General features: G+C 41.9%; 3 protein-coding genes across 3 annotated transcripts; all 3 read right to left on the reverse strand.

The window, feature by feature from the left end:
• Positions 1-1,617: 1,617 nt before the first annotated feature.
• On the reverse strand, positions 1,618-3,063 carry hoxa2b (homeobox A2b). Its single transcript, XM_041793764.1, has 2 exons — positions 2,683-3,063; positions 1,618-2,258 (listed from the first exon to the last, which is right to left on the reverse strand). Exons 1-2 carry the CDS (start codon positions 3,050-3,052, stop codon positions 1,618-1,620), a joined length of 1,011 nt encoding a protein of 336 aa, XP_041649698.1. The 5' UTR covers positions 3,053-3,063.
• Positions 3,064-10,986: 7,923 nt separating this feature from the next.
• hoxa11b (homeobox A11b) lies at positions 10,987-22,078 on the reverse strand. The gene is made up of 6 exons (XM_041793315.1): positions 21,408-22,078; positions 20,209-20,440; positions 15,562-16,202; positions 14,521-14,692; positions 11,633-12,153; positions 10,987-11,225 (listed from the first exon to the last, which is right to left on the reverse strand). Exons 1-6 carry the CDS (start codon positions 22,021-22,023, stop codon positions 10,987-10,989), a joined length of 2,421 nt encoding a protein of 806 aa, XP_041649249.1. The 5' UTR covers positions 22,024-22,078.
• hoxa10b (homeobox A10b) lies at positions 14,031-16,342 on the reverse strand. The gene is made up of 2 exons (XM_041793932.1): positions 15,562-16,342; positions 14,031-14,692 (listed from the first exon to the last, which is right to left on the reverse strand). Exons 1-2 carry the CDS (start codon positions 16,340-16,342, stop codon positions 14,421-14,423), a joined length of 1,053 nt encoding a protein of 350 aa, XP_041649866.1. The 3' UTR covers positions 14,031-14,420.
• Positions 22,079-23,791: the final 1,713 nt, after the last annotated feature.

Genomic DNA, 23,791 nt, shown 5'->3' on the forward strand with positions numbered 1-23,791 from the left:
TGACCTTTTTGACCTCTGTGTGTGGAGGGAGGGATCTGCTGGCACCCTGTTGTATCTAGTTTCCCATAAAGCTTCATCTACTTGTCTGCCATCATACAAACTCCTCCCTGCATTGGTTCCTTCTCCTTATTAAAACTTTCATATCAGCCCATAACGATGGTATTTCCTAATCAGATACAGAAATATGTGACTTTTTTTTTTGTCCTAAAAAGGAAAAGCAGAGTACTCTCACATTGGTGACTCAGACACTCTTTGCTAGAATAAATCTGCATTGGGAGAGCCTATAGATTTTAAAATAGATCTGTGGCTTCATCCCCAAACTAAACCCGAGTCTCTGTCCATCAATGTTTTCCCTCCTTAATCCATGATTTTTTAATCACCACCTTCCAACACTTCCAAGACTGTTAGGCCGCCTCTGAGCCCCTCATGGTTGCAATAAGTCTGCAGATCGTCAGAGTTGCAGGATGAGAGCAAATGATTCTGCAGACTGGGAATAATAAATTAACCTGATCGTTAATCTTGTCATACCTGCAACACGTTTGGGCATTTCACAGACCATTCTCACAAACATTTAATGGCGGGAAAGTGACTTTTATATGCCAAGGTTTAACTGACTTTGAACAATTAAAGAGCGTGGATGAAAATTTCTGAACAATTAGCACCTTTAAAATAATATCTTATCATAATATCTTTTTTAAAGAATTGCAATAACGCACGTCATTAAATACTGATAAACCAGGGTCTATTTTTCTTCTGCGTTTACGTTACAAGAGCTGTGATTATTATTTACACATGAAAAAGAAAGCCTAATGTCTGCTGGCTCAAACTCCTCTTATTATTCAGTTCATAATGAAATGGGGGGAATACCAAAATGATTCTTATTTCCAGAAGATTGTATTGCGTCTTGGATCAGGGTATTAACAAGCCCCCTCTGCGCTGTGAGTTTTATAGGCAATAAAATTTAATTAGAGAGCCGAGAAAAGTCAGAGCTTTTGGCCTGGGACTCCTTTCGGGCAATTCTTAGTGAAAACGATTTTTTTTTAGGCCTTTGGAGGTAATAAATCTTATCTTCTGGTCAGATATATCCTGAGGGTTTATACTAGAACAATGGCCACGTTGAAAATACTTTTTTTTTTTTTTAAATCAGGGCCAAATGGAAAAACAAGAGCAGTTTTTGTTTCCAAATGGAGGGATGTTTTGGAGAAGTTTGAGATAATAAAACGAACTATAAAAATAGGAAAATATTCTGTTTATTTTATGACGTCGTTAAATTGATCTTTGAATATTTTAAGAAGCTGATCAGGATTTTGTGTCACGCATGGCCATCTATTGATGCCAAATGCTCTTTAGGTGTTTTTACGCATTGACCCAGCATGTATTAGTGAAATGAGACAAAATGGCTCTGCTGGTTACAACCAAAGTAAAGTTTTATTTGAAGAAAATATTCTGTTCAGTCACACTGGAAATCCATACAAAAATAAATATGTAACTGCCTTAAAGGGCTGGATTGTTTTTTTTTTTGTTTGTTTTTTACTTACCTTTGATTTTCCAATCAGCGCTAAAAATAAAAATATAAAACTGGACACAAGTGTCTGAAATAAAATAGAACAAAATGTTTTAATAGGTCAAGTTCTGCAGGTCGATTGTTGTGAGAGTTTCTGAGAAAAGGTCAAAAGTCTCGGATGATAAAGTCAGAGGACTCTGCGTGGATTCAGACAAACTGGGTGAGAAAGAAGCAGAGGGGGAGAAAACGTGAAAATCCTGAAAGCAGACGTCCAGGCCCGTGGAATGGCCATCATTGTCCCGGTCTATTGTCGGCGCGTAAAGTGGAGCAGTAGGAGCCGCGATGGGAACATGTTTCAGATTTTTCTCATCGTTGTCCAGAGCCGGGCTCTGATTCTCTCCATTGTGCTGCTGGAAAAACCTCTCCTCCTTCCCTGCCCGCTCGAAAAAGTCCTCCTCCGCTGCGTCGTCGTCTTCGTCGTCCTCCAGGCCCACGTACTTGCCCTCGCTGTCCCTGTTCTCCTTACTGTGCGTCTGCCTCTTGTGCTTCATCCTCCGGTTCTGGAACCAAACCTTCACCTGCCTCTCGCTTAAATCCAGCAAAGCAGCTATTTCCACGCGCCTTGGTCTGCACAGATATTTGTTGAAGTGGAACTCCTTCTCCAGCTCCAGGAGTTGGGTGTTGGTGTACGCGGTCCTCAGCCTCCGGGATGCCCCTCCACCGCCAACAGCACCCTCAGGAGCCTCTGGTGAACCTAAAAACACAAACCAAACATGAGATTTTAATCACGTGCTTTCAGAGGAAAGCGTCTCCATTGTATTGGTTTGTTTATGTGGTGAAAGTTGTGGCGAGCAACAAGCGCAGGAAGATTTATGAGCCCCGGCATGATATGATGGGTCTGCGTGGACAGGACAGCACGGAGGGTGAAGATTAATGCACGTGCCAGTTGCTGGTCCGTGTAAGAATCATTTATCACTCTCCATTACTGTCAAACATTTACACTCTTACACTGCATCACAAGTCAGTGCGTTACTTGATGAGATTAGGCGTGTTTAAATCAAATATCCTGTCCCTGACTGAGGGGGACGCCCACGCCGCACAAGGCCCGGGATGCAGCTCTTTCCCTGCAGACAATGAGGAAGCTTCAAACATGGAGGGTATTAATCATCATGTCTTGCCTTGGGGGGAGAAGTGAGGAGGTGAAGAGTCAGTCGTAGTTGCAGAAATCTGGTTCCTCCTGATGCTTTTCTTCTCCTTCATCCACGGGTACTCCGGGGGTAAAGATGCAGCCTGCGCCGGGCTGCTGTAGCCTTTCACGGCCGCCTGCTGCTTTGTGGAGCGGCTGTGGCGTGGGTGGGCGCCCGGGTTCAGGCCGGGGATGCTCTGCTCAAAAGGAGGAGGAATCAGTGTGGAGTGTGAAAGCGCCGGGCTCTTGATTGATGAACTTTGAAATGCATCACCGACAGGGTTAGGGAGAGATGTCAGGCACTCAGCGAGCGACGGCTGGCTGTTGATGAAACCACTTTCTCGCCCAAATCCGTAATTCATCTCCTCCTGGAAGTCTGGAACTCTCAGAGTAAAATCAAATTAATAAACTGTTTGCGTCCATTGAGTCCAAATTTGGAAATAGTCGTATAGGGAGACCTGTATGCCATAAACTATTGCTTTCATGAGGACATGGTTGGAATTAGACCGTGCTGCTTGTCACATGATTTCATCTGCCCAATGACAATTTGAGCTTTTTTTATCAAAAGGAGCCACTGTCCCCTGTGATTGATCGAGAAAGTCAGAGGGGTAACGCCCCGTTCCGGGGGTAGGGGCTGCTTTATTTACACATTTTGGGGGGTCAGTTTGTTCACTGCTGCCCCCTTTCTGTTTTTGAACATGTATCCAAAAAGCTGCGCCTTCGTGGAGCGCGTCCACGCGAAGGCAGACTCCCTCTCCTCGCCGGTCTTTACGCACGAGTGTGGGTCGCTGTGCGGGTGCGCGCCTGAGTTGGTGCATGTTCTGTGAGCGTTTATGACCAGGGTGGCACCCTACAAATCATTTCAGCAGTCACATTTGCGTCTCATAACGACGCCCACAGTCGTTATCAGTGCCAAGGCGTTAATCTTGAGACTTTCTTTGGAAGGTTTTGCTTGGAGAGGAAGGGCTGCACGAGACAGACATCCAGAAACATGTCCAGCTACCCCTCCCCCAATAAACACACATACACCACTTATGAGTGAGGGAGAGAGAGGCTTATAAGATTTCAGTGTAAAATTTGGTCATTTATCTCCACTCATCTACAAAATGTCCACAGTGAGGGCAGCTTTTAAAACAGTAAGCGTCTTAAAACCATATTTTCAATCAGTGCAAGAGTTTAGCAGCTATTTGGCGCCGTTTTACAGTTTACAACTCCATCCTCACTCCACATTCCAATCAGTTTATCTCGCCTAAAGGGGGTGTAATGCTGAGCTAAGTCATCTTCCATACACTCCACAATTATTGTCTCAAACATGGCGGAGAGGGGAGGATGATTTGCCACTGTAGTGTGAAGCGGTAGAAAGGTGGGGATCTGATGGCTGTTTATTGCTCGAGCTCCTAAACAAAGAGCTCTGGTAGCCTGCGCGTGATCAATCTTTCTCACCAAAAGGTCTGACAGCTCGCTGCCCCTGAGAACACATTTAAACCACCTAACTCTCCCTTAGACCATACACGAGCAGGAAGAGGACGGTCACCCTCTGGGTAGAGCTGCTGGAGAAGGTTTCTGATGTGAAATGGAGGGATTTTTTTATTTGGAGAAGGGATGAGGCGCGCGGTCATTACGCACGAAGATTTCTTTGAAAATCTGCTCGTACTGAGTAAGAAATGCATCTAATAGCACGTTCTGGTAGTTTTTCGTTTGCATGAAGGACTGAATTAAATATAGAGGAGCAGAAATGGCTTGGTTAGAGGGTTAGAAACGAAAGGAGCAGCTTTAACACACGATCAGTTGTTTACTGAGGTGAGTGGGTGTTGGCATTCAGCAGAGGTCCTATTCAATCTTAAATCTTTCTGTCAGAAACCAAAAAAGGAGTTTCCCTTAAAGGGTGGGACTTTGATTTAATTCTGCTTTACCCTGTATGCGTAAAATGTTGGATTGCTTTTGTAGAATTTATATTAATTTATATTTTCATTTGTCAGGATGCTCTTTTAAGCCACGTCCTCGTGCATCTATGAATTATCCACACAGCCCAACTTATAACATCAACATTTAATTAAAATAAGTATTTCATTAAAATCTTGTGCTTTTACTCAGTTGTCAAGCACTGCAATAATTTTTTCTAAAAAAAGAATCCAAACTTGTTCTTTTTTTACTTTGCAAATTAGAAATCGAAATTAAAAATACAAACAAACTGATGAATTATTGCTTCTAATGGTTGTATTTGTATAGCCAGAGGTGGTTTAAATGCTTAATAGACCACTGATACTTAAAAAGGTACAGAAATAGAGGCTAAACTGTGCGCAGTGGTTGGCTTTTCTTTCTTTTGTTGCTGCCACTTTTGATCTATATCTGCTGTTTCTGTCCGAAGCTGTGCAGATATAAAAGCCACATTTTTGCTGCTTGTTTTTAATCGGACGCAGACAGATGACGGTGTTTGGAGGAGCTGTGCGCACGAGCGCTACGATTCCCGTCTGTTCCCGGGCGGCGCGAGACATCTGGGAGGCAAGAGGGCCAAACTGAGACCACAGACGGGCACCAATCAAGCCCGGTTTATTTTTTGAGTGTGTTTATTGAAATACATTGTGTGTGTGTAATTCTATTTTAATCAGACCAATAAAATAAAAACCTAAAACCAATGTGCGTACGTTTATTTTTGTTTGTTTAGAGATGGTAGAGCATTTACACTTCTATTGTAAATGGAAGGATATCAAGTGAAGGCTATTTGTGTTTATTTAAGTGTTTATCGCGTGTTTTTCTTCTCATCATTAACGCTGTTTTATATCATGTTACTTCATGTTCAGCTGTGGAGAAAATCAGCCAGTAAGCCTCCTGGAAAATACATTCACAGCTGTGTGTGTGTGTGTGTGTGTGTGTGTGTCCAGGAAACAAAGCTGTGGTCCTGTCAGGACTTTCATTTCATTTCACACTTTTATTTATAGAGCCGCATGGAATCATGGGAAGATTTGACAGATGTCTACTTCAGGCGCATTAAAAAGCCACAAATCAAATGTGCTCCGTACGACATGTGCAGAAATATAGAGATAACTGGGAGAAAGAAAAGGAGGAGAGGGAGAGACGACAAATCACTGATACGGTCATTCTGGGACATGTTTTCTTGACTCTTACAAAATCAAAGACGACATGTTAATAAAAGAAATGTGTGATCAGAGAGGATACAAAACCCATATCCGTCATTCCTGTCAGTTTATAATAAAAAATTAGATTTCTATTTCGGCAAAATGCGCATGTAAAGTGATCTGTTGATGGGACAAACTGATGCAGGAAATGTTATTTAGGGTTGCTGATGTCATCTCTGCATATTGTATTTTAAAAGAAGTCTCAAACTGCACTCTTTTAACAGTCAGATGTCCCACTTATCAATCCTTTTTTGTTCTGGAAAATGCAAACAGCATGATACCTATTTATCTCAGCCTATTTAATAGCAGCTAAAGTCCACTCGCAGGAGCTTAAAAGAGCATTTATATGAGGTGTTTACTAATATAAAGGCCTACTGTTTTTTATATTACTGTGGTCTGACTCAGTATTTTCCACAAGTATCTACTAAACTTCCAAATTCATCCAAAACAACAGGCTCATGGCGGCAGGGATCAAAGGATGAAACAGCCTCTCGTGCCTTTACTCCCCTGAACCTCTCCTCCTGAGTTCACTCAGGGCCTCCTCACTCACCAGCCGTGTCAAGAAGTTTGATGTATGAGGGGTTACAAGAGGTCACTGAAGGCAACTCTCTGTTTTCCTGCTGCATGACTCATCCTCGGATGCTTGTATGTTAGATAATCATAAACATAAGTCAGGAATGCCATTTCCAACCCCTGTAGCTTTCAATGAATAAATATCACTTAAGGCGATCAAGTTGTACACTGTAAAACCAAATAAGTTAAAAATACTTAAAATATTTGTCATAAGTGTTTACATAGAAGTAGTGGGAAAATCTTTTCAAGTATGACTCAAGTTACAACTTTCATGTTTCTAACCCACTGCAGGTTTCCTTATGTCTTTGACGTACTTTGTTTTTTAACAATCATGCCACCCAAAGTTAATTTACCTCAAGTAACAAAGACTGAAAAGGGATTTTGGCCCAGAAATGACTCGTATAGTGTGCAGTACATCATCCTTGCTAAGCTGAAGGTGAGCTGCATAGGCAGGACTTCTCTAACTAAGCAACCTCAGCTTAACAAAAATGTCTAATGCCCAAAGGCCTTCTGGGAAAACCGTGCAGATTAAGGGATGACTGACAAATAATTTGAGTAGAATGACAAGAATCACTTGGAGTGACCGAGTAGTGTTGACTCAAAGTAAAAATGTGATTTATCAACTCAGAAATAGAGCTGAAATAGCTATCTTTGATTTTTAAGTTAACATAACTCATTTTTTACAAAACCTCTTTATGTTCAGTCTGACCGCTGACTATCGTATACTGGGTCCTATTGTGGAAAATATTGTATATCATATCAAACATATTGTAACCAGGGCTGTTAGCATTGATCAGGATTAATTAAGGTCCATAATTAGTGCATTAATTAATTGCATTAATCATACACTCTTTTGTCCCGTTCAGCGGACTGGTTTAGCCACAGTGGTGTAACATAAGTCCACCACTGCTCCTTAATGCCTCATTTCACTTTAAAAATGTCAGAGACAGCTCAGTGGACAAGTCCAAGTCTTCTTCACCTGTTATTCAACATTTCACATTTTCTGTTCCCTTAGTTACTTTTCAGTCCATAAAGTCCTTTTTCCATTGCTGAGTTCATGTCACCTTCCTTATTTTCCTTGAAATGAAAGCTCTTCTGATGGTAACCATGGCAAACAGTGGAATTTTTAAAAATGGGTTTCTGTTATTCATTTCCTTCAGTGGTTCTGTGGAACCATGCAAGATGCAAAAATCCAAGATGGTGGACTCCATGAAAGGGCCCTTAATTATGAATAATCGCCTTATTCTAAGTTAACGCCCCTGTAAGTGGAATACAAACTTTGTGTTTTAACACACTAGATATGTTGGAATGAGGTTACTGTTAATGTGTGAAAACACTGTAATCTATGCGTGACTGAATTTCTCAATTAAGACAGTGAGAAAGTTGTTACGCTGTGTTTTTTTGTTCATTGTGAGGTAAGCTTATGGCGGCCAACAGGTCATTAAAAGTAGGGGGAGGTCAAATTTGACACCAGCAAAACATTCCTTAAAATTGGAACGGGGCAAGAAAAGACTCAGAAAGTTGAAGAATGTTCAGGAATCACCTGGAGCGTTCCACAGGTATCTAACTAGTGACAGGTATGAGAAGAACTACCAAAAGCAATCAAAAGCAATATCAGCAATGTCCAGGAGTGTCACTGACGTCTCTGGGCCCAAACTCATTTAAGATGAACCGACTGATTGTGGAAGAGTTTGCTGTGGTCTGACGAGGAAAAGGACTGTCCAGATTGTTGTCAACATAAAGTTCAAAAGCCAGAATCTGTGATGGTGTATGGGTGTATTTGTATTGATAACTTGCACATCTGTGATGGCACCATAAATACTGAGAGGTTTTGCTTCCATCTGATGCCATTTTGAGAGACTGGCTTATTTCACCATGACATCCCCTAAAATGACAAGCCACTACTTCACAGGTTACAACAGCATGGCTTTACAATAAAAGCGTGTGGGTACTAGACTGGCCTGTATGCTGTCCAGACCTGTCTGCCACTGAAAATGTAATGCATTAGGAAATGCATTCACAGCACCTGCACTGTTGAGCAACTTAAGATATTCAGCCAAAAGGAAAAAGAGTTCCACTTTCAACACTTCAACAATTACTGTCTTCAGTCCATGAAAGCCTGCAGAGTGGTATTAGCTAAGCAGGGTAAACATGCCCCTATATCCCAACTTTTTCGGAACAAGTTGCAGGCATCAAATTTAGAATGTGTGTTCTTATCTTATTATGTTATAAAGTGCTGTAAAATATTATCATTTTTTAGACAGCGATACTATTCAGTTGAATACGTTTACAGTTTCTCCAAAATGGGTGAGGCAGAATACAGACTGGGGTGTGTTTAGGGGGGAACAGAAGGGAGGGACGGTTTTGTGGAGCATCACTCACTTTTAAAACCTTTTAATGAAGCTCATGGCTACTTTGGGTCCAGTGTGGCTCTATCTGGGAAATATGCCCCTGATTTGTGACATTTTGTTTGTGCCTGTCTGGACATGTTTTGTTTGTTGAATACTGTCAGCTCAGACAATGAGGTAATTATCATATCATTATCATTTTGTTCCTTTAATCCACACTGATAACTATTTTAAGAAAACTGATTTTGCAGTTTCTGTAAGAATAAACTTTAATGACTGATTATCATACAGATATTCAAAGCCACGGGTAGCAGTCCTTTGATAAACGTTTTTGTGCTTTTCTCAGCGGCAGCAGTAAAAATTAAAAGAACCCCTGGCTGGACTTTAATGAAATAAGAATCTTTCAAGAGTAATTTACACCAAAGATGACGATTAAGTGAAACAGAAAAAGCTACGCAGCAAGAAGATATGATCTACGACGGAAATGACACGAGAGGTGCAAGTCTGTAGTGAATGGGGAGTGGTTCATGGTGGGCCACACCGCCTCGTGCAGTTTGCTGAAATGAGCAGCTGCTTCCACCTGCTGGTGATGAGGAGGCAGTAACACTTGGGGAAGACACCGTGTTGACAATGCTGTTAACTGTGATACTTTTTAGTACGTTTATTTGAGTTCAGGTACCATTTTGTGTCTTAATTTCAGTTTGACAATTTTCCGTTTAGCGTATGTTGTGATTTTCTTTTCTTTTAGTGCTAGTTATTGAAGTGTGTGTATGTGTGCTCTCTAACAAAACCTCAGACGGAGGGTTCAGCTGCACAGAGACAGTCTGATTGCTGGTTGAAGGTTGTAAAGTAATTAGACGTTTTAAGACAGACTCATCCTCCTGTCTGTGTGAGTGTCCAGTCTAATATCAGTATCACAGATTTAAACGTCTGTCAGAAAAGCTGCCTGCTGCTGTCACAGCCTCTCCATGCTCTGCTGTTTTCACACCTTATAAACAGAGCAGGCTGTGGTTAGTCTTTACTGCACGAGGGCATCTAGTTTGTGAAGAGATCAAAGAGGCCGAGACCGTCGTACAAAGTAATGATACACATTTTACAATTTCGGCGGAAATAGTGCTAAAAGATCGATAAAAACCACTATATTTCTCTGTTAGGCTAATTTGCTAAGTAAATATCGTCATACTGGATTAAAACTGTATCAAACAGTGAATTATGTCTAAATACAGCCTAAAAATTAACCCAAGTTAGCCTACTACGACAAATTACTATAGCCTGGGCCTGAGTTAGCTAAATGTCGGCTGACGAGACCCCACGGCTGTTTTTTTTTTTTGTTTTTTTGTTTGTTTTTGTTTTTTTGTTTTTTGTTTTTTTTTTTTGCTTTTTGAAAACTTGCCGTATTCCTCAAGTATTTCTTTTCAAGGATAATGTAATTATCTTTGAAATGTTTTCTAAAACTTACTTCATGTCCTTGGGCCTGACAAAATCCTCCAAAAGAAGTCGGCTAGTTAACGCGAGATTTTAGAGCCTGTCCATAGAGCTAAAACGTTACAAACAGGAAAACGTAAATTCTGTTATTTAAATTAAATTAAAATAATATTTTTCTCAACCTTGATATTATTTTCATAAAGGCCCAATATATGTCATTTAGCTTTTGGTAAGAGTTGAAAATTTAATACTAGGCCGCAATAAACTCGTAATTTGTCAAATAAAAATATTTTAAAAACAAAAGCTGGGATAACCTATAAATTAAGATATATTTTTAAGCATTTAGTTTTTAGATAATGTTTAAATGTGTTTTTATTTTAAGCCAAATGAAATAAATTTCAAAAATAACGATTTCCTCATGTTCTACTGAACTACTCTTTATTTCTGATGAGAATGAGGTATTCGAAGTGTGCACATTGTTTCCACAAATGGATCCAAACGGTTTAAAATCATCTACATGTACAAAAACAATAATTTAAATTATTACACAAATAGGTAGCTGTAAGACATTCAGGTAGTCAAAGATCAGAACATGCAAATGACAAATTATCTACAAGTATTTTCTACCTTTGTGCAACAAATACAACAATTACTTATTATCCTGACGAGACAAACATGAAACACAACCAGAAAAAAAATCTCCAGCTTTGTTTAAACAACACAAACAACACAGGGATATTCAGTACAGACCCCCTCCCTCCCCTTTCTCCCCCTCCTCAGACTCTAATCCAGCATCAGTCCAATAAAAAAAAGTTAACTGTTTCTCCGCCGGTCCTTGTTTTCTTTCTTCATCTTCATCCTGCGGTTCTGAAACCAGATTTTCACCTGTCTCTCGGTCAGATTCAGGAGTCTTGCTATCTCGTATCTACGGTCCCGGGGGAGGTACATGTTAAACAAAAACTCCTTCTCCAGTTCGAGGATTTGGTGCTTTGTGTAGGGACAGCGTTTTTTTCTGGTGGGCTTTGCGTGCAGCCAGTTGGATGAGGGGTTATCTAGGAAAAGGTGATGAAGAAAAGCTCTCAGAACAAGATTCAGAATAATACGAGTCAATCAAGCTTTAATCTTAGGGAGTGCATGCTGTTACAGGCAGGACTGGTCAATTGTAAACAACCATTTTGGTTTATTTCAAATTTGAGGGTCAAAAAAGCATCAGCAAAACCCATGAGTTTCTGTGAATTTCACAGTAGTGTTCGAATCAACATTTTGATCGTGCATTCTAAATTTTACAGATTAATGCAATTAACGCTGTTGTTTCTATGTAGAACGTTTTTACGCACAGCTTGACAGTGATTTGCAGAACATGCCTCCGCATCTGTCGCCATAATAATAAGAAATCCCGTTATCCACATTGAGCTCTAAAATAATCAGACTTTTTTAAAGAAAAGGCCGCATTTCTTACTTGCATCTGCGTCCCTCTTCTCCTCCGATGACGGGCTCTCCTCCTCCGTAGGTTTAATCGTGGTCTCGCAGGGGATCTCTGCGAGCGATGCTTCGTTTCCGATGTCAGACAAAAGCGGCGTGTGCGTCTCTAAATTTGTGCACTCGGCACTCCCGATCAGAGGCTCGGGTTTGATCTCATAATGCATGGCTGTCGATGGTAATCCCGTCAGACACAGGGACGCGGAGACCGGATCCAACGCCCAGGAGCGCGTAAACATGCCATCGCAGTCTCCGCTGGTGTAAGGGTGATGTATGTAGGTCGGGGCGGCTGTGTTTGGAGGGTGAGCCGAGATTGGACTCCAAGATCCACCAAAAATAGAAGATTTCGCCTGCAAAGGGCATGACTCCTGTCCGCCATATTCGGCGAGCATCGCCTGCTCCACCCCTGCAGCTGATGAGAACCTGGGTGCCATGTCTTCCTGCTCGGAAAGAACAGGCGTGTCAATATAAAAACTCGTCCCCAGCGTCGACATTGCACAAAATTAAAGAAAAATAGCGCGTTAAAGTTGAAAGAGGCGGAGATAAAACGAATTCATTGCATATAATGTGCTGCTTTCCTGCGCCAGCGAGGGGGCTCTATGCGTCCAGTTAGTTGAACCTTGCCCAAGCCTGGATAGGGCGCCCTGAACACGTGACCGTGGGACAGAACAATAAATAATAAATCAGCCTGCTGCTCAAGTAAATGGCCACCATTTTCCCCACCATATTTTAATAGCAAATCCCCGCGCTTTTATTGGGGAATTTTACGTTTTATTAGCAATAAATGTTATGATTTTTTTTGTCGAGACCTCACGTTGGCGCAATCAAACACAGAAGTGATAAAGAGGGGGGGAATACTTTTAAGTCTGCAATTTTCAAATCAATAATCAACCCCTCAATTAAAATGTATTCATCAAATCCTTCCTGGATTGTTTAACCTTCAACATAAAAACAAAACATAAAAATAACGCAACCTTTAAAGCTTTTAGGGTGACAAAATCTGGCTCTTCTTGTTCGTGACAGCTAAATAAAACATTGCGCATTTCAATAAGACATGGAGATGTGTTCAAGGTGGACAAAATAGTGTGGGATAGTTTCCAGGCCGCACAATGCTGCGTCTGCAGGGTTTAAGGCTTTACTTTGAAGGCAATCTAAAACGGAAAGCAGGGTGAGGTTATTTGGGTGCTATATAACAGCCCTTTTATCACGGGCAATTGGGTTGTTTTTCTTCAGGTTACAACATGGCTGTCTAAACTAAATATCACCAATAAAGCCCTGCCTTTGTGTCCTTTCTCTGGCGCAGGCAGACGCATCCGGCATTTCCTACGGCGAGGCAACTGGCAGACTGCAATGATCATAACCGAGGCCTTGTCTGTCCTTTTCCTCCTCTGCTGGATATAAACGAGCCGTAATCCTTTCATTTCCAGGCCTGATCTTTTTCCTTATACGCCCCAAACCATCCACAGATGCTGTTAGACTGTGTATCAAACGCATGATGAAAACTTCGACTATTTGCATTATCAGTAGCTTCTAAAATATCATTTCACCTTTAACTGAAAACTCGTTTAAAAGAACAAAATATCTGCATTTTACGCACAACAGCAGAAACACTTCAGCACCTTTTAGGGTCATATTTCGTGAGCATATTTTGTCAGAGCAGTCTGAGACAACTTTTAATAAATTTGAGCATTAATGTTTTCAAAGTGATTCACTTTACAAGATGCGATGAGTTTTACTGAGGTAATCAAGGCAGTTTCGTGTTGTGGGAGAAATATTAAAGCCCAACAACATGAGACTACCTAAACCACTCAACAGCCCGCTCTCCTCTGCAGAACTATCTACTGAATATACATTTTTTACACCTTAACATGAGTTTGAAAATATTTACTTTCGTTAAAGGTCTATCTGGAACAGCTCTAAAGTCTTAGAAGGAGTAAAAGAAAATGATTTGACCGGGGTTATTTACGGAAAGTTTGCGCGCAAAATTCCCAACTTGCAGATATGCCTTATTTAGATATTAAATTATTATTTCTTTGCATGAAAAATATCAAATGTCTATTTTAGTTTTACAAAAAAGAGGAAAGTTTTCACTTATTAAGAATTTATAGGCAATACCAGCCATGTTGGTGACATTTCTGTCAAGGACAAAAAGAGACCAAGTGCGCACAGCCGCCAGACATCCATTACAGGCTTAAACTATGAAGGACATCACCCTCTACTACTGTAATAATATTTACTGTTCACAAAGCGGAGCCGGTCCAAAACACAGAGGCATTACTAACAGCATGCACTGCTCCGCTGCCAGCTTCAAGATTTAAACTCTTCCAGTCTGACTCTCTGAATGAAATAAGAAGTCTGCAGTTGCAGGGATGGTTTTATTCATTTGACCAGCAAAAATGTGCAAATATTCATCAGACCTCTGTCACATTAAGGCCTAACTGTAACACAAGGATCCCAAGGGTGAGGCCAGCATGCAAAGTCCAATGATTCCCTCAGGTTGAAAATACAAACATGAACAAGCCTGGAGCTCGGAAACATTGTGGTCACAGTCTGAACATTTCAAACACGACGGATCAACGATACAAATGGAGCCATTTATAAATACAACAGATATGAAAACAAGAAAGAGCAACGATCAATAAGTTAGCAGTAGGGTCCTATTTTTCCATGGGCATTCTCACAGTTGGGTTGTAGGGGGGGATCTGCACAGACGCCCTTGCCATGGATGGAGGAGGGCGCCAAAGGCGCAGACCGACAGACACACAGTCTCATGAGAAACTGAAGTTGCTGGAGAGCTCTCGGATCCTGTTCTCTCGGCTCATTTTTTTCAGTTTCATCCTTCTGTTTTGGAACCAGATTTTGACTTGCCTGTCAGTGAGGTGCACACTGCGGCTGATCTCCAGGCGACGCTCTCTAGTCAAGTACATGTTGAAGAGGAACTCCTTCTCCAGCTCCAGAGTCTGGTGTTTGGTGTAGGGGCAGCGCTTCTTTCGGCCACTCTTTGCTGTGAGCCAGTTGGCCGTGCTTTCTATTTTCCCATCTGATGCGACAAAGAAAAGACAGAAAATTGTTAGCAACAGGTGTTTGAAAACAAACAAAAAACACAAGTTTGTGAGATATCAATCAATTTAAAAACTAAAATAAAAGATGGGCGCATTAAAAATGTTCTAACTGCAGCATAAAAATAGTGCAAATAATGTGCTGTTTGAACTGAGACCTGTATACATTCAAAGTATATTAATACTGGTATATCACTGATTTATGGATTCATTAAATATTTCACACTATTTTACGCACTGTCACACACCAGCATTTACCACAACCTGCTATTTGGCCTGTTAAACAGCTTTAAGAGCAGCAGCCTGCAGCCAACTGCACCTTTATTAAGACATAAAACACAACCTGCACAGTGTGCTCAAATTAGAGCAAAGGCTTTGATGAGAGGACAAGTGTAGGACAAACGGAGCAGGCTGGATACTCTCTGTTATTAATGAAGATAAGAGTAAAAATAGTAATATAACTAATTTCCTTTGTGATTTAAAAATACCCCTCGTGCATTCTAATGATCTAAATCTCAAATAGTTCCTTTAAGATTAAAACCCAGAGGCCTGTTTAACAGCGTAATAAGGCAACTATAGCGGTGTGTTTGTTGTCTGAACAGCTCGTGCATCACAATAGCTTTGATTCTTGGCTCTGATTGGTCACGTTCAATTTCGTCTCATGTCTTATAAAGCTGTAAATACCCGATAAACGCGCACCTGAGAGTCTCTGACTGTTGACCTAAATATTTACAGTCTGAAATTCTGAAGCTCCACTCGTGCATTCCTTTATGTTTGGCACTGGAGGGCTCATAAATAATTACAATGATTAATTCTGTTATTTCTGCTACATATTTTCACATGTCTTCACCTTTGCTGGTTTTCTCCGGACACTCCGCCCTGCAGGTCTCGGCGGGCTCAGGAGAGGAAGAGCTATCTGAGGAGAGCCGGCTGTCCTCCTCTCCGGCCGGGGCGCAGGGCGCAGGGACAGGCGCCTCCTCGTGGCTCTCCCTTCGCTCCGGCTCTGCAGAGGCAGCCTGGGAGGGCTGGCTGTCCGAGCGTGCAGGTCTCTGCAGGGTGAAGTGGTTCATGTTTGGCTGGACATCTTGGTACAGCCTTGAGGAGGAGGACGTGTACGTCTGAGACAGGCGGAAGTAGCCGGGGACCGGCAAGGTGCTCCCGGTAACCGGGCATGATGCGCTGGAGTAGGAAATGTCATCTACCGGTGCTCCTTTAGGACATTTGTCTGACTCGTAAAGGCAGTAGGCGCTCTCCTCCTTTATGCTCGGGGAGAAGGAACACTGAGACATATGCTGGCCGCTGCTGGGCTGATCCACCCGGCACGATCTCGACGTTTCCAGCCACGTTTCCATCCCCTGAACATAGGGAGCAGAGGACGGGATCACGCTCTGGGTGACTGGCTCGTTACTGCGCTTACCGATCCCCGGAAAACACGAGCCACCGGAGAGTCCATATGAATATTCCGACGCCGGTGGCAGATAGACGCCGTTACTTTGGTAATATGAACCAGTGTCGGTTCTCACGTTGATTAAAGAGTCCACAAAAAAGGAATTTCCAGCCTGGTTGTTCGGGCATGTCATCGTTGTGGTGTAATTTGACGGAGGATGAAGATAGCCCTTTCTGGCTGACATTTCTTGTGCAAAACATTGCTGAATAATTACTGATACTCACGCTTCTCACTGTAGCCTGCAGCCAATTAAAACAGCAGGCGACCAAAGACTCCTCCCAGTCCGAGCAAGCAGCTCCTCTGTGTCAGAGATTTAGTTTAAGGCTAAAGTAAAGAAAGGACTGTTTGGAGGGGAGCATGATAGAGCTTTAGGTACAATCTTTAAATCTCACATTTTGAGCCTCAATCAGCTCCTAGAAACCTCGAGCTGCCTCTATGTAAATTTAGAACAACAACCCGTTTGACAACCCAGTTGTTAAAAGCTGTCTCTAACAGTTATGTACAATGCAGAGCTTTATGGCCACTTTTACAGCACTGTAAAAATGAAGGGTGCCTCTGAGAAGCTCAGGGTGCATCAAAATCCAAAAGGTCCTGTGTGACTCTTTTGGTGGAGGGACTTTTAACCCTTCTCGTGCTGCTCTGGTGAATATCATTGGCCTATTTTTAAGTTCCCGCGTGCACTAACAGGACGATTAATAAAGCCACTTCCCATTCACTCCACTGATCTCTATCTTATGTCTTTGTGGTGTGAATATTATGGGTTACTTACACCATGATTGCGTCAAGATACCTTTACGTGCAAAGGCTCCACTGAGAGGTGACGCACACAGGCCCTCCTGAAGTCAGCGCCACAGATGAACAAAGAACTGGAGCTACATTTGTCTACAGTGGTCAAACATAGCGAAAAAAAAAACTGCAAGAATTGTAGCTTGTTACTGTGTTTAAAAGAACTTCTTGATTGGAATTGTCTCTTGGAAAATATCTGGTAACGCGTTGGTGTTTGTGCGCTTTTACGCACGATCCATGAAAAATGCACACACAAGGCCAAACCATTCCTACGCCTAATCTGCATCTGTTATGATTTCGTTGAAATATAATCCCAACCTGAAACTTCACATACCACGACCTGGAAAAACATACAAGGCCTTACATGTTCTAAAATGTATTTATTTACGTCACATACTAGAGATTCTCACATTTATTTTACCTGATTTGGAGACTTTAGAATCAAATAACCTTAATTCTATCACAAAAATTAAAGTAAAAATTAATTTAAAATATATATACAACTGGACCATTTTATCTAGAATTAGATGGCTCTGATGTGTAATATTTGTCCTTTAAAAATACATCAAAATAAAACAGTTTCTTTGTAAAGGCTCACTCTTTCGGTGAATTAGATTGGGGTAAAAAAAAAAAGGTTTTCAGTATGCTGGGTTGCCTTTAAACGTATAGTAGACACAAAATGGTATACGGGATTTAATATAAGATTTCTAAAAGTCATATTTCAACCTATGCTTCATTAAAAATTGCCAGCAGGGTTAAAAGTTGATAACTCGGGTCTGCAGATTTAGGTTAGCAGTAAAATGTCTCCTAAGGTGAGTTTCGCCCTGAAATAAAACAAAAGCCAGGTCCGTTTTCTTACTCGTCTGGAGCCTCAGAGACTAGAAATGAGAGTTATGTCCAGATATTTTATTTGTGGTCAAACGTGCTGCGGTGTGCAGCCTGAATGAATGAGAAGACTCATTAATACTATCAGACACTCTCTGTGAGGTGTCAGTGCGCGCTGTGGGTGAGCTCCTCGTATATTGTTAGAGCCATAAAACTATTTTGGTTTTATTACACGTTTTCCGTTTAAGATGTACGTTGGAAATTAATTAAAACCCAACACTAACATCATATTGATGTTTCTATTCGTAAACGTGCCAGAGCGCACGCACGCACGCACAGAAATCACGTTTACGTTTGCCAACTGACGTAAACAAATGAGGGGGAAATTGTCTACGTTTGATATGGTTGTACTGGTCAACTATATGAATTGAAATCACATTGTATAAATGCAGCATTTATTTAAAGTGGGTCATAGAAGTTCGTGTGACATCTAGGCCCTCATGATCTTGTTACTCTGCGCGCATTAATCTCTCCAGACCTCTGCTGAACTGCAACCTGATAACCTGAGGTAAACTTGATGCTCAGGAGGCATTTTAATATCTCTTTTAACTTTTCAACATCTGCTAGCTTGTGGTTATACTGACAGCAAACATCATAACATCTACATGTAAGTGAAATCTTCCCTTTTAAGCACAAATTTATGCAAACCTCACTAAATAACGCAGAGGAACTGCGCAGTCATGACGTCTTCATGGTAAAAGTATGCATGCCTACCTTAACAATGGGATCCTGAGGTGTGGACACATTAAAGCAGCTGATCATCCAGTCAAACTTCTTTTATATCTCAATTCACGGCAATGACATTGATCTGAGCAGCGCCACCCAGTGGCCGCAGACGGCCCTTTTAGGCCTATAGCACCGCAACGCAACACAACACGCAGAATATTCCGACCACAGTAAGAAGCTGAAACAAATGACGCCGCAAAGGTTCGTGGACGCAGGCTTTGAATGCTCCCAGCCGCTGTTTTCAGCCCCTTAGTCACAGTTAATAACCTTGGTCTCAGACGCTTTATTGCACTCCACTCCAAATGCTCCAGACGAATCTGCGTTTTATGGCCAAGTTACTGGAGCAACTGGGAGGATGTGCAGCAATCAAAGCGGAATTCCTGGGAGCCTCACAGGATGCACAGTATAAGGAAGGCATCAGGGCCCTTATTAGCTTATAGCCGGCTATTCAAAGTTGTTTTCAGGGGCCTGGTGTTACACGTAAAGCCACATGAACACAGAGTTTGGACATGTTTTTACGCACGAAAGCAGCATTCTTACCGTTACTTTGAAGTTAAATAAATATCCATGAGATAAATGAATTACCTGGAAACTGATGGGAAAGACTGAATTTAAAGACTCCAGATCACAAATAAATGACAACACAGAATGTAACGATTGTAATCATGATCTGGAGCTGTAATCCTCCTCTTGTACGCCTTTAACGTCACCGTCTGACGCTGCACAAATAGTCTATAGATCAACTTTGATCAACTATTTCAGTGAGAGTAAAATGGCACAAATAGATTTATAGCCATTGCAATAAAGCGACCTGTGACGTCGTCATGCATTCAGACAAGATTATTTCAGTTCATGTTAGGTCAGAAATGAGTCATTAAACCAAAAACAATGAAGCCCTTTGTAGTGGATATCAAATAATAACTGCAGCGGATGCCATTCCAGCATAGGGGAATAAAAAAGCATCAGACCTCCAAAACATGCACCTGATATGAGCCACGTGCTTCCATATAAAACAAAATATAGGATTATGTTACATTAACGTTTAGGGCCAACTTTACGGCCGAGAGATCAACAATGCCTGCCATAGAGGGTCAGACGCAGATGTTAAATATCAGCCTTAACACGCATGAACTGGGATCAGATTATAACCCAAGTATGCAGCCCTGACTTAAATTCTTGAGGCTGAGGATCTGTGCCAAAAATGTCAGCTGGGACCTGATAGTAATTCCAAAACACACAACACAAATAAGCCTAGTTTTCCAGTCATAGGAGCTGTATTTGTATCCTAAAATTAAGGAGGAAAGGAGAATTGTCAAGATTTCTGACCACAACAGTTGCGTGTGCGTGCGTCAGTTTAGGGGGAAAAAAATAAATTTATTAGATTATATAAGGGGGAATCAGACACATTTGGTTTTACGCGGAGACATTTTGAAATTTGACCATTTGCGCACGAGGAAAAAACAGATCTACATAATAATAATATTAATAATAACAATAATAATAATAGTTTAATGACAAAATATTGTATAAATAGAATTCTTTATGAGATTTGGCACAATAAACTCGCCATTCCGTCCATGTAAAATGCAGATTTGTGTTGTGCATGTGTATTTGTATTTGTGCACGTGAGTCTCTTTGATGTCAAGTCTTTTTCAGATCAGAGGGTTTGTGGTGTAGTACTGTAAACGGTCTCTGTTCAGTTTCTTCTCCTTCATCCTCCTGTTCTGAAACCAGATTTTCACCTGGCGGTCAGTCAGATTGAGCATCCGCGAGAGCTGCAGCCGTTTCTCCTTGTTGATGTAAACGCTGAAAAAGAACTCCCTCTCCAGTTCCCTGATCTGATATTTGGAATACGGGCATCTCTTCTTGCGCGTCCTCTGGCCACCTGGAAGAAAAAAAATCAAAATGTGAATAAAATGCACATGAGATGTTGCAGAAAGCATTAATAAATGAAACAGGAGTGTGAGTTCCTGCTTGGAGCAGCCGCGGTGGTCTGATCTGAGCTTTGGAGTTCAAGGGTCTCCCTCCTCTCAGGGCCTACAGATCTGTAAACAAAGACTGGACTTGATGGAGGGGCACGTGAAGGATTGCATGTCGGAAGTTGTGAAGGAAAAAACTTTTTGTAAACTCACACTGGCAACGTTTTTTAAGAGCAGTGCCGCTTAAAGCAGTCATGGGTATCATGTATCTGATATGCTTGTATTGCGTATTTTTGATTTCACTGTGCGTAAAAAGAGCGGTCGTTTTAGTGTCAGTGGGGAAAGTGCCAGGGAAAGCAGTTGTTGAATTAAATCCTCGCAAATCCAGTGGATGTGTAAATATTTATCTTGAAATAAGCAGCAGGGTTTAAGGCTAAATCTGGCGCAAAGTCAGATTGAAATGCCTCAGCAGTTCACATCAGTCAACCTGTAATGCACCTAATAAAGCGTCCCAAAAGTTTACATGTGGCAAGAAATATTAAAACTAAATAATTATAAGCACACTGACTAAAATATGGGAGACAAAAAATTACATCTTAAATCTCTGCGAGGTTTTGATTGCTCCTTAATTGTTTTATAAAGAGCCTGCCATAACACAAGTTTATAGGCTGACTATTAAAGTGTATTTACGCACAACTATGGCGCAAAAACCCATGATATTTGGTTTGAAATATTGACAGACAAGCTTAAAGCCAAAGTCTTCACGGCCAATTTCAATCCCAAGCACGTGATCTTGTCCTTTCTAACATAGTTTTGTTATAGGGGAAATCTGTAGGCCCTCTATAAACCTTCCGTGCTTATAAAACAGCATATAAAACGCTTTAAGAGCAGCGCTTTAGATGTTTCTCCTGGCTACACTCAGGCTCTACTCACTGCTGCTCCTGCTCCTCTTCTCCTCGCTCTGTCCGGGCGAGGATTTGGGGCTGAAACTCTCCGCCGTGTCCGAGCCGGCGTGCGCCGGAGCGGGGCTCGTTTTGACCGCATGTCTGTCCGTGTCCGCTGCTGCCGCTTGTGCTGTGGGGGTCGTGCTGTCCTCCGCGCTGCCGTACGCGGTGTCGAAGAACTGGTCGAAAGCCTGCGGCAGGACGCCGTTCCTACCCACGCTGCCGTAGAAGCCTCCTGGCGTCGGAGTGCTGACGCCGCTGGAGTGGCTCGCGCTCGAGCTGCCTTTCACCAGGATATCTCCCCCCCGTGAGGTCGGGGTCGTCCAGCCGTCCCTGTGCGCGATGTCCTCAGCGTAGCAGTGCGTCAGGCTCCCCCTGCTGTGGTGCCATTTACTGGAAGCGTCTATCCCATAGTCCCTGAACGCAACATCTCTTACGGATGGGACCTGTGGCAGCGCTGAGGACTGGTAGGGGTATGTCACGGGGCAAGAGGACTGGCTCTGGGTTAAATAATGAGGCAGACCCGAGAAGTCAGCTCCGGAGACGTAGTAAGTGCAGCTTGGTAAATACATATTAGAGGCAGGGATCCGCTCATCAAAATCCATATTCTGCTGCTGTGAGGGGGGAAAAAACGCTCCTTATAAAAATCCGCTCATAGTTCCTCCGCGCGCAGCGCTCCAGTCACTTTGAGGCAGACTACTGGAGCTGAAATCCTTAGACGTACAAGCTGACGTGGGGATCCATCTCTATCCATTCCTGAGGGCCAGAGCCATGTGACCACTGGCACAAAATGACAGCTAGCCTACGCCTCAACGTGTAGGCTATAAGAGTCAATGAGTTTATAAAGCAGGCGTTTGGCTGAATGGAGAAGGAAAAATACAGAGAGGGAATTACGCACAGACAGTTTATGCTATTTTCACATGACTGGATATTCATTTTTTCTCATTTAGGCTTAATCCTATCCAACTATAGGCAGCCATCATTAAAGTAGGTGTACCATCTTAAACAGAGTTTTATACCCACTTTTAAAGCTGCTCTACCTGCAGTTTTTTTTTACTTTTAGGTCATTTTAGAGCAAACCTCACCTTAACCCTCACCTTAACCTTTATGCAGACATTTCAGAGATTTCAGACAGAAACTCAAGTTTACTATTTATCATTTGAAATGATGTCATTGTTGCACTAATGACAGGTATGACTTAAACATAGCTGGACGGATATATTTAAACTCATAGTCCACAAGTGGCGGAGTAACGCGAGACATATAGAGCACTTTGTCACGCATTAGTCCAGTTTAGCAGCCAGGGACAGATCGACAGCAGCCTTGGGTAATCTGACATGTTTGTTTGAACGAGAAATTTCTAAATGGAGCACTAATTCATAGAGAATTTATCATTTATGCGCTAAAACATTAAACATCTCTAAATATGTACAAATATGGCACCAATTTATCCCGGTTTTGTGTTCATGCTTCAAAGTCGACTAGCCCTTAGCATTTCTGTGTAGGCCTATCATTACTGACACTAGATTTTGTTTATTCCATGACGTAAAATCTATAAGCTATTCTTTAAATATATATGCATGCATCACTAATATATCAGAGTTGTATTGTTTTGCGTAAAAGCCTTTTAAAAAGGCTTCTTTGCAGATAGCGCGCATAGCCATACTGGACCATTACGCACGCGCAGATTGCGTATGTATCAAAAGTTAGGATTACAATCAGACAGGGAAAGAAGAAGCCTGAGTGTAGATTAGATGAGTGATATCAGCTGATCAAAAACAACGCGACAGAGCATGCGTACAATGCAAACACGTGCACACATGCTGTTTACGGTTAAGAATAACAGAAACATTAACAGATTTCCTACACTGAAATCTGTTTACATTCGTCATCAGTGTGAGTGGACACATCTCATACCACGGATCCTGTTCTTTTTGAACTTCGTCATAATTCACCTTTCATCTCTCAAAGCCTGAAAACTCGTCACGTAGCTCACTGTGGATTATTCCACGCCACCCAGGTGACTTAAACACGCCATTCCAGCATGGAACCGTTAGGTCTTTTAGTTTCTCTTCTTGATTAAGAAATTAAACAATAGGTTCATGATAAGAGGAATTTGTCGCACGCAGAGTTCACAGAGTGATTCTGTATCCCTCCGCGCGTGTATCACAACAGCTTTAACCACAAAAACACTGGCTTTCACGTGGAACCCGGGCCTGTAAATGTGCGCTAATCCATGAGACACTTTTCATAGAGATCGAGTGGCCGCTGTGAGCATGGAGGCTGTGTGTAAACAAAAACCTTGACCTCCAGCCGCTGATCAGATGGAGAAAAAGTACTGCAGGTCTGGCTTTTCTAGAAAATATTACAGAC

Source organism: Cheilinus undulatus, linkage group 8 (assembly GCF_018320785.1).
Source record: "Cheilinus undulatus linkage group 8, ASM1832078v1, whole genome shotgun sequence".
NCBI lineage: Eukaryota > Metazoa > Chordata > Actinopteri > Labriformes > Labridae > Cheilinus > Cheilinus undulatus.